The 13,694-nt window shown below is 42.4% G+C and overlaps 1 protein-coding gene across 2 annotated transcripts in view; it reads right to left on the minus strand.

Moving 5' to 3' along the window:
* cadm1a (cell adhesion molecule 1a) overlaps positions 1-13,694 on the minus strand; it is a 313,887-nt gene that overhangs the window by 141,038 nt on the left and 159,155 nt on the right. The window contains exon 1 of one of the 2 annotated variants that reach the window (XM_080780365.1): positions 3,499-3,573. The exons of the other annotated variant lie outside the window; for it this stretch is intronic. Coding sequence (XP_080636491.1) covers positions 3,499-3,535 — 37 coding nt within the window. The 5' untranslated portion in view covers positions 3,536-3,573. Of the gene's footprint in view, positions 1-3,498; positions 3,574-13,694 lie in introns of those variants that run through there. 2 annotated transcript variants of the gene reach the window in all.

Raw genomic sequence — 13,694 nt, forward strand, 5'->3', positions numbered from 1 at the left:
CGCATGGAACCAGCTACATTAAACTACACTATCTTTACTTTGTTTTGCATTGCATGAAGTGCGTTTAGTGAGAAGCAAAATAGTGTACCCTTCAAGGTGTGGGATTTTGAGGCAATGTCAAGAGAATGGCGTTAGAGTTTCAAGAAATATATCGAATAACAATTGAGAAAACTCAAAAAATATTTCTCCACTAAAAATGTTCATGACGAAGATTACAAATACAATTTTCTTCGCTCTATGTTTAGTCCTATTTCCATATGCAATGAATTATGCATATGCATACAACTGATCCTCCAGAATTGGTGTAATCCACAGAGAATGCACACCAAATGCACCGCGACCAAACAGCCATTCACATCCTTTTTGACGGCAAGGCTCCTTGGTTGATTGGACCCCGGGTTACGGTGAGCGCTTGCTTTGTATCACAACATGTCACCCTGCATACTTCCTTATTGAGTAATCTGCATTTAGTCAGGCTCTATTTGGTGTTTGATGTGTAACGTCGCACTTCAAATGAGTTGCGTGCCCTGTGCCATTTTCAGTGAGTGCGAGTCTGAAAACCAGGAGGATTTTTTAGGAGATTTTACATCCGACTTGTATATAGCTATTATTGGCTTCTCAAAGCAATTCTGTCATGTGTCAGAAAGACCAGCTGCTTTGATGTCATGTGTTACAGCATAGAGAAAAAAAGACTTGCAAGTTGCAAACGTAAGCAGTTGTCGATAATAATACAGTGCCCCACTTTCCCCCTTGCAGTACATCACTCTCTTCTTTACAACCCCCCTCTGACAGGGCCTGGACTACTGCCCCCTTCAGCCACCAGGGAGAATTAATCACACCTCATTTCCATTCCTCCCAGTCTGCAACAGGGGGGGGGGGGGGGGGGGGCTGGCGGGGTCATGGCCCTCTGCCTTCAAGTGAAGTGGATAATCCAGTAACATCCTCTGCTCCTCTCTCTCCCTGCTCAAGTCAGTGAGGCTGAGGCACCCTCGCTATGTTCCATCTCTTTATTATTGCTGTTGTGTGCGTGTGTGCATGAGCGTGCGTGCGTCTAACCCCAGAAAAGGTTATCTGTCTCCACTTTTAGCATGCAAAATATCTCACTGATGTTTTACAGAAACCTTAGAGCCAACCTTTGCCAGTGTACTGAAGGTCTCTTATTACAACAGCTCCCATTTTTCCATTCCTGATTCAATAAACAAGCACACACACACACACACACACACACACACACACACACACACACACACACACACACACACTTTATAGCTAATTAATAGCGATACGATATTAATAGCGATACGATATGATATTCAATTATTCAAAATCAGTACCTATTTAGCCGAAAATCCAATCTGTGTGAAATGTGGTTAGTACTGTACCGTACATGATTCTCTTGAACATTATGGATAAAACGCAAACCCTGTCTACTACAATTCATAGACATTAATCTCCCTTAGTTTCAAACTAGGTTTACATGGGATAATGCATTTTAATTTAACCCATTCTGACCTGAGATCAGATTCATACGAGGTTTCCACTGGACACACACTGGTCTGATTAACCCATTCTGACCTGAGATCAGATTCTAAAAATGTCAGTCGTTCTTCGATTTTTCAAAAATAGCAGACCTACAAGCTCGTAGCGCGCCACTCGGTGGCGCGCTATGATCTTGTAGATCTGCTATTTTTCAATAGCTAAAGCATAACATGGTGCTAACACCAAAACGGGTTCCCGGTCAGAATGGGTTAATATTTTATTGATACTGACATCATTATTGATATTGCTTAATGAGACAAGTCTTTATCAATACCACTACAGTAGTGCTTTTAATTTCTTAACTCAAATGAATTAATGAAGTTTGCAATGTTAAACAATTATTTTGACCTATCATTAAACACAGCTCATTATTAGACAGAAGGCTAGTGTCACATTCCTGGGTCGGTTAATGTATGTACTATCCATCACCCGCTAAGCTATATAAGACGTACCATGCCTTAAGACACCCAAGGGGTAACACATTTGATACAATATACAATCGATTAATTGGAAAATGATATTAGACTATTTATTAGACTGTGTATTTGGCCAGACACATCATTCCAGCCATGGTAAGCTCTGAGGCAAAACACAGTAAATCATAATTGTAATGTAATAATAAATAATATAATAGTTTGAGGGTGCAAAAGTGATGGATGTCCATACAAATAAACTTGACTTGACTTTGGAAGGACTTGAACGCAACATTAGAAGAGGTAGCAATGCTGAGGAATGCTGCGAGGGAGCTGGTGCCCAATTCTAAACACCACATCCTCAGGCATTAAAAACAGTAAAATTACATTAATAAAAGGTAAGTAAGTCATTAATGATGTATCTAACTAATTAAGTCTGAGTGTTTGTCAGTCAGTATTCATTAGAAATTATTCAACACAATTTTTTTTTGCCCCTTTACCTTTAGAACCTGTTGGCTAAATTAGTAGTAACATGTGCACACACTGCTAATACATGCATCTACACATGCCAAAGTTTGTATACCATTACCTATGAAAAGCATCTATTCAGCTTAATTGTCCACAAGATGTATACAAGATATACTGTAGTACTCAATTCAAAGGTGTGATGAACCCACAAGCTTGGGTCCCTACTGTACGTACATGTCACCTCCTCTCTCACTTGCTTTGGCTTCCTCTCTTTTTAATGGCTGTGTTCTTCCTGAGCCCCCCCTAACACCCGACCCCACCTCCGAATTTGAGTGCGATATGCGCAGCTAGTAATTAGTGGTCTTGATAATGGGGTGAGGCCATTAGGAAGGTTGCCAAAGATCTGGCCTAATTTCTCATAATGTATGCCAGTCTGGGAGCCTGGCAGGGTGAATGATAATGGCCTTTGCATGCACTGCTAAGGATATGCCTCGTGACACCATGCCTCCATATATGGCCACGCCTCGTGACATCATGCCTCCATATATGGCCACGCCTCGTGACATCATGCCACCATATATGTCACACGTCGTGACGTCACGCCTTGTGACACATCACGCCACTATATGGCTATCTCCATATACAGATCACAACACTGACCTCATCTAACCCTGGATAACCATACATGGAGAAGACTGGATCATCACCTAGATCTGCATATGGAGCGAGCAAGCAACTCTACATCTGACCTCAAACCCTTAGATCTCCATATATGGAGCTGACCTGTTCTGACATAATGTTGATCCTTCCCAACTCGTCCTTCCTGTTTTGACAAAAACAGCTAAAATCGCTAAAACTAAAGAAAGTAGCAAATCTCTAAAAACAACCTAAAACATGAACCTTGGTTGAAAAAACCCAAAGTTGTCCTTTAAAACCCCAATATGGCTCAAGCAGATAATGTGGGCCTTCTGAAATTCACCTCAGCCACTGTAAAAAAGACCACTAAGATATTCCACTTCATGAAGCATCCCTCACTGGGCGCACATCAGAAGCCCTCAAAACGGCAAACTTTTCCAACCTGATGGCAGAATCTCCTCAATGTTCCATATAGACATGGTGGTGAAAGAGGCACTCTGCAGGTGTTCACATCTGACTTGAATAATCCACACATTGACGTTGACTGACACTTACCTAGAGGAGAGAAAGAGAAAGGAGAGACAGAGGGGAAGGTGTGGGGTGAGAAATATAATAAATAATGCAGTTGCACTGCAATCTTAGGATGTGAAAAACAAACCATGGTGAGGTAATAATTGTAAAGACATTGAAGAGGTGCATTCCTGAGCAAGACATTGAAGAGGTACATTCCAGTGGAACAACCTGGACACAATTAAGTCCTAGCCTTTAAAAGTAGAACAAAATCCTGACTACTGGACAGCGCAGTTTAAACTCATTAGTGTTAAATTATTTATTGTCTTATTCTAAATTATTGACGCAAGTTTAATTGGGATTTGCAGAGACATACAGAAAAATATGAATACATTGATACAATTTCAAACTACAGTAGCAATTACCATTATCCTATCCTTGGCATTGTATTAAAAGACCTTCATGGGTTCTGATAAAAATAAATGTTGACACTCTTCAAACAGTTCCCATCCAAAAACACTCATCGTGCAATTGCGTGATCCTCTCATGTTGCATTCACACGGGCAGACGCAAAGATACAGTCTAGCATTCATTGTCAATGGAAGCCAGCGACATGAAGATGCAAAGATGCATCCGACATTTGTACTGTAGCTGCTGCAAAAGGTACAAAGATCAGCTGGCTTCAGCTTTAGATATTCTGTGAATCTTTGCATCTGCCCGTGTGAACGCAGCATTACACCTGTTGTGCACTAGTAGCATCCTATCATGTCTTTGAGTGAACTTTAGAACAGTGGAGACGAGCATGAAACAAGTCCCCAAGTCATGGTTCCAGATAGGATACATGACACACTGTGCATTATTGTATGCAAAGTGAAAAGAATAATGATATTGCATTGCCAAGGGGAACTTTCTCAGTTCAGTGATTTTGTCAGGTCTTTTGCATGTTGCATCACTAATGCAATTAAATTGTAATCTTCAAATATCTGACAGCCTTGATTTGATTTGCTGTGGTGAAGATTATGATTTTGATAACTGGTGCTCATGAGGACATTTTTCAGTTTACATTGAACAGCTACTGTAAGTCTACGGATGTACTCTTGAATAGATTAAACACCAACAAAAATAACTGATCAATTATCAATTAATTACCAGCTGCATCCTTATATCTCCAGAATTGTGCTATGAAATGTAAATATCTGTCCATCTGTATTTATGTGTGTGTGGAAACAATAACAGGATCTGTCCAGGTGACTCTGTAACTGTAGCCTTAGCCTACTACAAATGGAACCCTTTAATAACAATAAACTGAGAGACTGTACAAATGGACTGTTATGGTTGTATTTGTACACTCTCAGGTAGGCCATTCTCCAAACCATATCGCACAGCTATCGGTTGCAGTGTTGACATTGGCTTGGCAGGTATATCTCTCCTATGTGTCAAAATCGTGGGGGTCCGCGGTAGTCTGCGTGGGGGTCAGCCGGTACAGCGGGGGTCCCCGCGGAAGTCGGTACGGGGGTCCGCGTTAGTCTGCGTGGGGGTCCGCGGGTACAGTGACTCGACTGAGACTCAAATGTGTTACTGTCTGTTAGCCATTAAATCAGCGGGTGTGCTCTCATGCAGGTCTACACACCGTTTAGCTGTGCTGCACTGTTATACTCAAATTAGGCATGGCGGCTGGTTCCAGTTTCATCAAAGTAGCGTCAGATGGTTTGACTTCATGGCCGTTCAGCTAGCATCCCGCTGGCCGTGTAGTTATCCATTTGTATCACCAGCAGCGCTCGCTGTCTTTGACTTTAGTTTCATAAAAGTAGGGTTGAATGGTTTGACTTCACGATGATCAGCTAGCATCCGATGGCTGAGAGGTCGGCAGATGCAAAAAGTGGCTGGTTGCCTATGAACGAGGCAGCCAATAAGGCAGCCAATGAGAATGATAGCTTTCTAGTACGGGCACTACGGCTAAACGATCGTTCATAAACCATGGCTCCGCTGTGCTTCACATAGCAGCTGGTAAAAAGCCCCTCAAGTAGGTATACATTGATATTGATGTGCTTTAGAGAATTCTCCACTTCACACCATTGACAAGAAACATTCTTAGGATGTGATCAATATCTTAACCCATTCTGACCTGAGATCAGATTCATACGAGGTTTCCACTGGACACACACTCTGGTCTGATTAACCCATTCTGACCTGAGATCAGATCCTAAAAATGTCAGTCGTTCTTCGATTTTTCAAAAATAGCAGACCTACAAGCTCGTAGCGCGCCACTCGGTGGCGCGCTATGAGCTTGTAGATCTGCTATTTTTCAATAGCTAAAGCATAACATGATGCCAACACCAAAATGGGTTCCCGTTCAGAATGGGTTAAGCTACTACCTGAGATAACACATCCTTGTATTTCAATATCCCACACAGTAGATGTTTTGAAGATGATGAAAGGTTTCTACACTGTTTGATGAGAAAGTACACATCCCTCCATTAAAAGCTATTGGTATTGTGCTAATGTGCTTGCTACCATATACATTTTAATTTAGTTAATCTTACATTTTACTGATTTTGTGAGCCATTTTGGCCATATTGTAATATGTAGCCTATTACACTTCATACTGTACATTGCTCATGTTGTTGAGCAAGCACCATGGTTTGAGTTCTCTCAAACGCTCTGTTAGGAGTGATTCTCCTGACATGGACTGAAAATTCCACTACTGTGAAAGCTTTCCAACCGTAGTAAACATAAAGAAACCTGGCCTGAGAGAACTCGCTAACGCTCTGGACCAGAGCTAGAGCAATGTATAAGGTTTAAAGAAGGCCATGCACTATTGTTAAAACAGATCATTAAAAAAATAAAATCCTTAAAGGCACAGAAAGTAAAAAATGTGTTCACAGCAGAAACATGTTAAATTTCAGGTATCTAGTATGATCTACATTTCATCCTAATTATACCGTATGTCATGTCATGAACGTTGTAAATCTGGTTAACCCCACTTTGCTCATGTATTCTTCACCATTCAAAATGAGCTTCAATAACATATTTTTCTTCGATTGTCCTACACAACAACTCATGAGTGGGAACTTGGAAGGCATGTGACGTTAGCCATAACGTCAGCACGGTCCTACAGAAAACAATCCAAATTCGGTTCCACTTTCTCAACAAAGCAAGACAAGCTAGCAGACCAAAACCAGAGACAAGTGTGCTGCAGTAAGGCCATCCAACCTGTTACGACACACTTGAGTAGTTCTCAGCTGCTTTCATTCAAAATGAGAAGGCAGATCTGCAGCAGCTTGACTGCCTCCATTCTTTGACAGCTCCAAGCTGCTTTGGAAACCTCTCTCATGAGTTCACTACCTTGCCAGGGTGCTGAATTGCCATTGCTACTTGCCAGGTTGCCATTGTGTCTTTATTTCAGAGAGAGAGATAGAAAGAGAGAGAGAGAGAAAGAGACAGACAGAGCGTGTGTGTGTGTGTGTGTGTGTGTGTGTGTGTGTGTGTGTGTGTGTGTGTGTGTGTGTGTCAGAGAGATACACTGCATGTGCTCTCAAGACTGACAGGATAAGGGTAGGACACTGGATGAACACATTCCAGCTGACAACACACGTCTCTGTGTGCAAGCTTTCATCAAAAACAATGAGCCAAAAAATAGGATTACTCCATGTCTTGGCAACGCGGCGACGCAATGGCTTTACATGAGGACACGTGAGGGTTAAATGTAATGCTACAGAGCGGCTGTGTTCAACACTTAATTCCTTGGGCTTGTCCTGCTCGCTGCAGTCGTGAAATAACATTCACGCCTGCGTCGCCTGACTATTAATTCCAACCCCGGGGAATAAAGCACGAGACCTCACAGTCCTCGTATACCTCTGTATATACTGTACGTATGGGCAAAGTAATGTATGCATGTTAGTGAAGATATTAATGAGCTGTCATGAGATTATAATTTAAATGTTAATGCGCCTGCCGTGCATGGCCCTTCAAAGAAAACATGAAAAACATGTCGGCAGGGTGATCATCTTCTTAATGCAGGGCAGGTTGGACGGACCATGTCGGGTCAGTGGGATTGGTTTCATTAAAATGTAGTCATTCTGGCCCATCGTGTCTCTCGGCTAATGACTGGAATGCTGTGAGCATTAATACTTCTGCATTATGTTCTTACCAAAAGCGCGACTTATGCCCCAAAGATAACTTCTCTCACTTGACTTCCTGTTTAACTAGTCAAGCTCGAGGCAGCTTATCGTGCAACAGGCAGATGTTGCAGAGCTATGACAGCAGAAGCATGAAGATCATAAGTAGGGATTTTAAAAGTACTGTGTGCAATGACGCTGGAGGGAAAGAAAAAAGGAAAGAAAAAAGACACTGTGCAAACATCATACAGTCGGCGACTCGGCATCGACCTACATTTATTTACTTTCCCCTCGCTAACACTGCCAGAGGAAGGAGCTTCTTTTGTGTGTCTTTTTTTACAGAATGGGAGTTGTGGGAGCAAGTTGTGGTAATGAAATGTAGCATGATGTTTCTGTGTGAGTAAAGTTCAGTTGTTCAATGATCTTTCTACACGTACGTACAGTATGTTACTAACAGCTCTTTACCCCCTTTTTTAAGGCAAATCCTAATAGAGAGCAAGGTTGTCTTGCTTTTCATATTGCATCCATGCGTAACCCTTTTAGACAATCATTGTCTTTATTTATTTCATCTTTATAGTTTTTTGGTCCGCGTCTGCTCCGTTATGCTACAGTAACTGATTTGATGAAATCAACAGTGTGCTGATTCGTTAATGGCCTGTGGCTGTTTGAGTGAAAACAACGGTTTATGTAATGTCTAATGTAGTCCGTGCATTGTGAATTACACCCACGTTATGTGCCTACTCCAAATTCTGCTGTGTATTATTACAAGCAGATGCAATGAATATTTTAAGGGCAAGAGACTGGGTCATCATGATGCCAAGACTCACGTGTCACATTGACTCAAGCTTGGCACTGCATGAATGCTGCACATGCATGCAAATGTGCACGCAGACCCAATCCAGATCTCATCTCGCATGTCTATTTTAGTTAAGTTTGGTTTAGTTTATTTGAAATGCAATAAACAACAACACACAGTTACAGCAGTCTCTTTGCCCTTGGAGGTTTCCTTCTCTTCTGTCTAAGTAATAAAACATGGAAATGCCGAAATGAAAGAAAATAACACCATTGTATCAAATACGAATATTTAGGTATTCCAGACCACCAAGAAGCATCACTGTTACATTACTGTTACTAAAGTAAAAAAAACAAAAAGGAATCCCCACATACCGGTAGACTCCTCTTAATTCATCCACAAACAGATAAAGATAAAAATGATGTGCATGAAGACAACAGCGCCTGTCAATGTCAACTCACAACATGAGGGCCCCTTGTTGCTCAGCCCCCTAGAGGCCCCCCCACCCCACACACACACTTGACCCTTTGGTTAAGGATGAAATATGATGCTGATGAGTTTGTCTCAAGGGCCAAATAAGATACAGCACTGGGCTGTCAACACTTACATTGAGTGCCACATTCCACCCTCCATGTGGTCCGTCAAGCTATTTAAATGAAAATGGGTTCATTCATCGGTTGTGTTTTTAATATATCCACAGCAGAATTACTTACGCTAAGTGACGAAGCATTCAAAATGTTTGACGTGCATGTTTAATAGATGCATCCATCCATTGTGCTGCTGGTATAATACACAAGGTCAGATTGTGTGATTCAACACAATGACACATCCAGTTCTCTCTGTCCAGTGCTTCTAGTAGGATACGCATGCAGACATTTGTCTTGTCTTATTCCACAGGAGCACCATTTTCATGTGTGTTGCTCCGTCTATCTATGGATGCCTTTGCTCTGCAGGCCGACATCAGCACCTCAGATGTCAAAGGTCCAAGCTGTTGACCTGTCCCAACTCCTAGGCCTTCTGTCCAAACTACACGTCACTCATGGTGATGCCTTGGCGTGCCGCGATGGCTGCCGAAGCACCCGCATTGTTGGACTTGGGGAGGCAGCAGTGAACTGCAGTTCACCAATGAAGAGAATCATCTCCAGTTTTCCATTTATTCTACACAATAAAATACACCGTTGAGGACCGAGTTGAAGACATTGTGTTCACTGTCCGCCAGTCTATATTCTGCTCTCGCCTACTTCAAGCAGCAGGTCACTGAACTGTTCATCTGGAGGGAGTGACAGGCAATGTCAGAGCAGACAACCAAAGGAGGAATCCATCACAATTTGATGTATGAACATTGAGACAGAGAGAGACTCTTCCTGGCTGAACGGCTGGAAGCAACCACATCAGAGTGAGCTGACAGAAAGCTTCTGCACCACCACTACCTTGCCTTTTACTGCATTCAGCATAATTCTTTATTTTCCGTTGGAGCAGCCATATTCACAAGTCCACTGAAAGAAGCCTTAGATACAGAGAAAGGAGTAACAAAGCTCTGTTCACTGGCAATTATGTTAGGATACGGCGGTGGGGAAACGGGAAGCAGAGTCGCCGCACATTTCTCAGAATTAGCAAGTGATGCTGAAATTCAGTTCCCCACAGTGGGTGGCTAATCCAGACTGTTAAATGGCGCCACATTAAAATGCCAACCTTGATCGACGTGTCAGCTCCTCATATTCTTTACTCGCAGTGACAAACAATTCACCATTCCACTGCTTTGGGAAGCCTCCCATCTTGCCCACAACAAGAAACACCCTGGACCTACTGTAGCTGCGTGTTATTCCAGAATGTATTAATTAATATTTTGTTAGCCAACGGTGGAGATAAAATCACACCCATGTTGTGTGTTGTGTGCAGGCGCCCTGCACTTTGTCCTTCTTTTATCTGTTGTACTATGTTTTTGTATGGACGTGGTGATGGGTGCCTGCACATGTGCACACATGGCATCAACGCATGGTGTTGTGTGCAGGCGCCCTACACTCTGTCTTTCTTTTTCTTTTACCCCCCTTTTCCCCTCACTGTATATGTATTTTTTCCCTTTTTGCTTCCTATATGATGAATTCCTGTTCTGTTCTTTAACTACATAGTGTCTATTTGTTTGTCTCTAAATGTTTTGATGAATTGAACAATGTGGACCCTGTTGTAAACAAGTGTAAGGCTTAATTGGGTCGTCCACTCACAGTTAACAGTCTTTGTATTGAGTTTGTGCTTGAAATGTACTGTAATTCTGCAAACTGTTAATAAATATTTCAATCAAAATCAATCAATCAATGTGATTATTATGATGATGTATAAACCCACATGATCTCACATGACAGTAACAACAGTAATCGTGCTGCTACCGACTAGACACCAGGCACACAACATCACATGTGGGAGTGGTTAGTACCGCTCCAAAAAGGGAGGGAAGGGAGCCATTATTTATATATATAAATATATGTGTGTAAGGCCTGTGTCAAAGGAAAGATGCCTCTTTGCATAATGTGCCGACTGCCGACGTGTTTTTCCCAGCTCAAAATAATCTCTCCATAACAAACCCCACTATACCACCTCACAGGTGGAAGGAAGGAGAGAAAAGAGGAGAGAAGGAGAGAGGAGAGGAGGGGAGAGAAGAGGAGATGAGAGAAGGGGAGAGCAGAGGAAAGGAAGGGACGGGGGAATCATTTAAACTAGATGTGTTTGTGCTGACCAAGCTGTGGTGGGGGGTTTATAGGAAGTGATCAGCGCTGGTCTATTCAGGATTTGGGAAATTGATAAAACTTCCCAGACGACATAGCTCCACTCACTCTAATTAGGCCAATCCACGGAATTAGAGACTTTTCGGTGGGGTTGAGCTAATTAAGGGGTAGAGATCTGGGATGTCCTGATTTTAGAGCAAGCTAAAAGGTCTGAACTCCTCCCATCATGTCACACAAGCCAACCCGCCTCAGTGCCAAAAAGACTAAACCAATTGGGTATTTCAAACAGACACATTTAGTCCCACATGATGAAGAACAGGTCACAGGGGGTAATTACATTGCACAGCGGATCTATGGAAGATTTCTATTGCCACAGCTTGCGCCGCTGATTGGCCATTGCCCACAGTTTACATCAGATAAACCCAGGGAACATAATCTCTGAAGTGTCTGACACAGACTGGTACTGAATGCACGTTGCTTACTAAACGTCTCAAGTCCAGACAATGCTAATTGAACGCTACAGTACAAAAAGATCTCCTGAAACTGTTGTGACAGGACTGGCAAGATTTTAAAAAAGTCAACGACAATTGGCTTCCATGTTAATTGTCTCCTCAACGTGGCAAAGGACATTATTTTAGAGCAGTGTCACAGCTTTTTAACCCAATCGGGCCTTATATGTCGAGGATCTGCCAAGATCAAATGACACAGCGGCACTTTGAGCCAAGAAGAAGAGCTGCTACCCTGCCTGCATGTACATCAAATATGGAAGTGGGAAAAACGTGCGCTGGGCTTTTATCTAAAAGAAACGTGTTGAAGGGAGTATTGCAGTTAGCAGAACGTCTACAGACACTCGCATATTATCCAGCTTTATGTTGCAACATGACAAAAGCATCAGACCCCTATGCCAAGCCATATTGTTTCACTGTAGTGCAACACAGCTGGCAGGGGTGGTCAGCGCTGTTGTGCTATGGAGTTCCTTTGTGTGAAAAAAATTAAATCAGCATTGTGAAATAATTCAATCAGCATATGCAAATATGTTCCAGAGAAAAAAGGTGACTTTATGTCTGAAGATAAATAGAGCTCTTTATCAGGGCTGGGTTTCAGGACGGACACAGCTGGACATTTTTAACATCACTACATAGTTTGTCTTAGTTGCTACAGTACCATGAGCGTCATTTAACTCCAAAGTTTCCTTTCATTTAAGCATCCGTGCAGTGAGACGTATCCTCGGCAGACTAACCCTTTCAAAATTAGTACAGGAGGAAGAACAAAAAAAAAACTCAGCCAATCATCCGCTCACTTCAACCAGACCTAAAGAGATGGAGAGATTTAAATAAATAAATAGTTAAAAAGCTGCAGAGGCTAAGCACCGTGGCTCGCAACCAAGCCACTTCATTAATTTGGAGCGCAGATAGCTCTGACACGCTTTTCTCTTTACATCCAACTTGATTTAACGGTAGTTGCACACACACACACACACACACACACACACACACACACACACACACACACACGACTGATGGTGCTTACAAATGACAGGACATCTGTGCTACACTCACCACTAACAAGTGTAACATACTGTACGCAGAAGGGTTTCCACGTACTGTGGGGGCGAGGAGTTTCTTTTACAACATTATAGTTTCAAACATTTATGTTAATTTAATTTTGTTTTGGCCTATACACCTATGCATCCACTAGATGGCAGTTGCAAGAGTACCTCCCCCACATCTACAGTATGTACTGTATGTCAGGGGTTCTCAACGTTTTTGGTTGGGGACCCCCGGAAATGCTTTGGCCATGTCTCGCACTTGTGGAATCTGCACCGGTGGCCAAAATTAATATCATACAGTGCGCAAAAGTAGGTCAAATCAATTATATGCCGGTTCTGTGTATGTTTGATTGATTGATTGATTTAAATATTTATTAACAGTTTGCAGAATTACTGTCACCCAAAGGTCACCACAGGTTCTTTTTGCAAGTGGACTGTACTGTCGTGCAGATCGACGGGTTGGCACGAGTCTGCAATCCGACAGAGACAATTCTACGGACAAAACGTGAGAAATCTCTCTCCCCCTCTGCTCCTAATTTCGCCCCACGGATCTTATGTATGTCACTTAAGTAGGATGCAGCCTCATCTGTCTATGGTAGTAGGATTGTAATGTAGTAGAATCAGCTAGAGATTTAGAAGTTGGAGACTTTTGAAATGACAGAGGTTTGGTACATTTTCAAACACAATCACATCCCGAACAATTTGCATACTGTATAATATATGGCATGAAACTTCAGGTAGAAGAAAGAGGTTGTGCATGGGGTAGTCAGTGGGAGAGACAGGGGAAAATGCAAGTTAACGCTACAATGGAACAGCTGGTGCAGTCCTTTCTTTGAAAGCACAGGATGTGTGCTCTGTCGGGTGTAAACTGTGTTGCAGATGACACAGTTGCTGCAGGAAGCAAGGCGACTGACGCTGTAACTGTCGAGTTGGAAAGAGAGAGAGGAG

The sequence above is a fragment of the Protomyctophum bolini genome (genome assembly GCF_963924005.1).
Source record: "Protomyctophum bolini genome assembly, chromosome: 13".
Lineage (NCBI taxonomy): Eukaryota > Metazoa > Chordata > Actinopteri > Myctophiformes > Myctophidae > Protomyctophum > Protomyctophum bolini.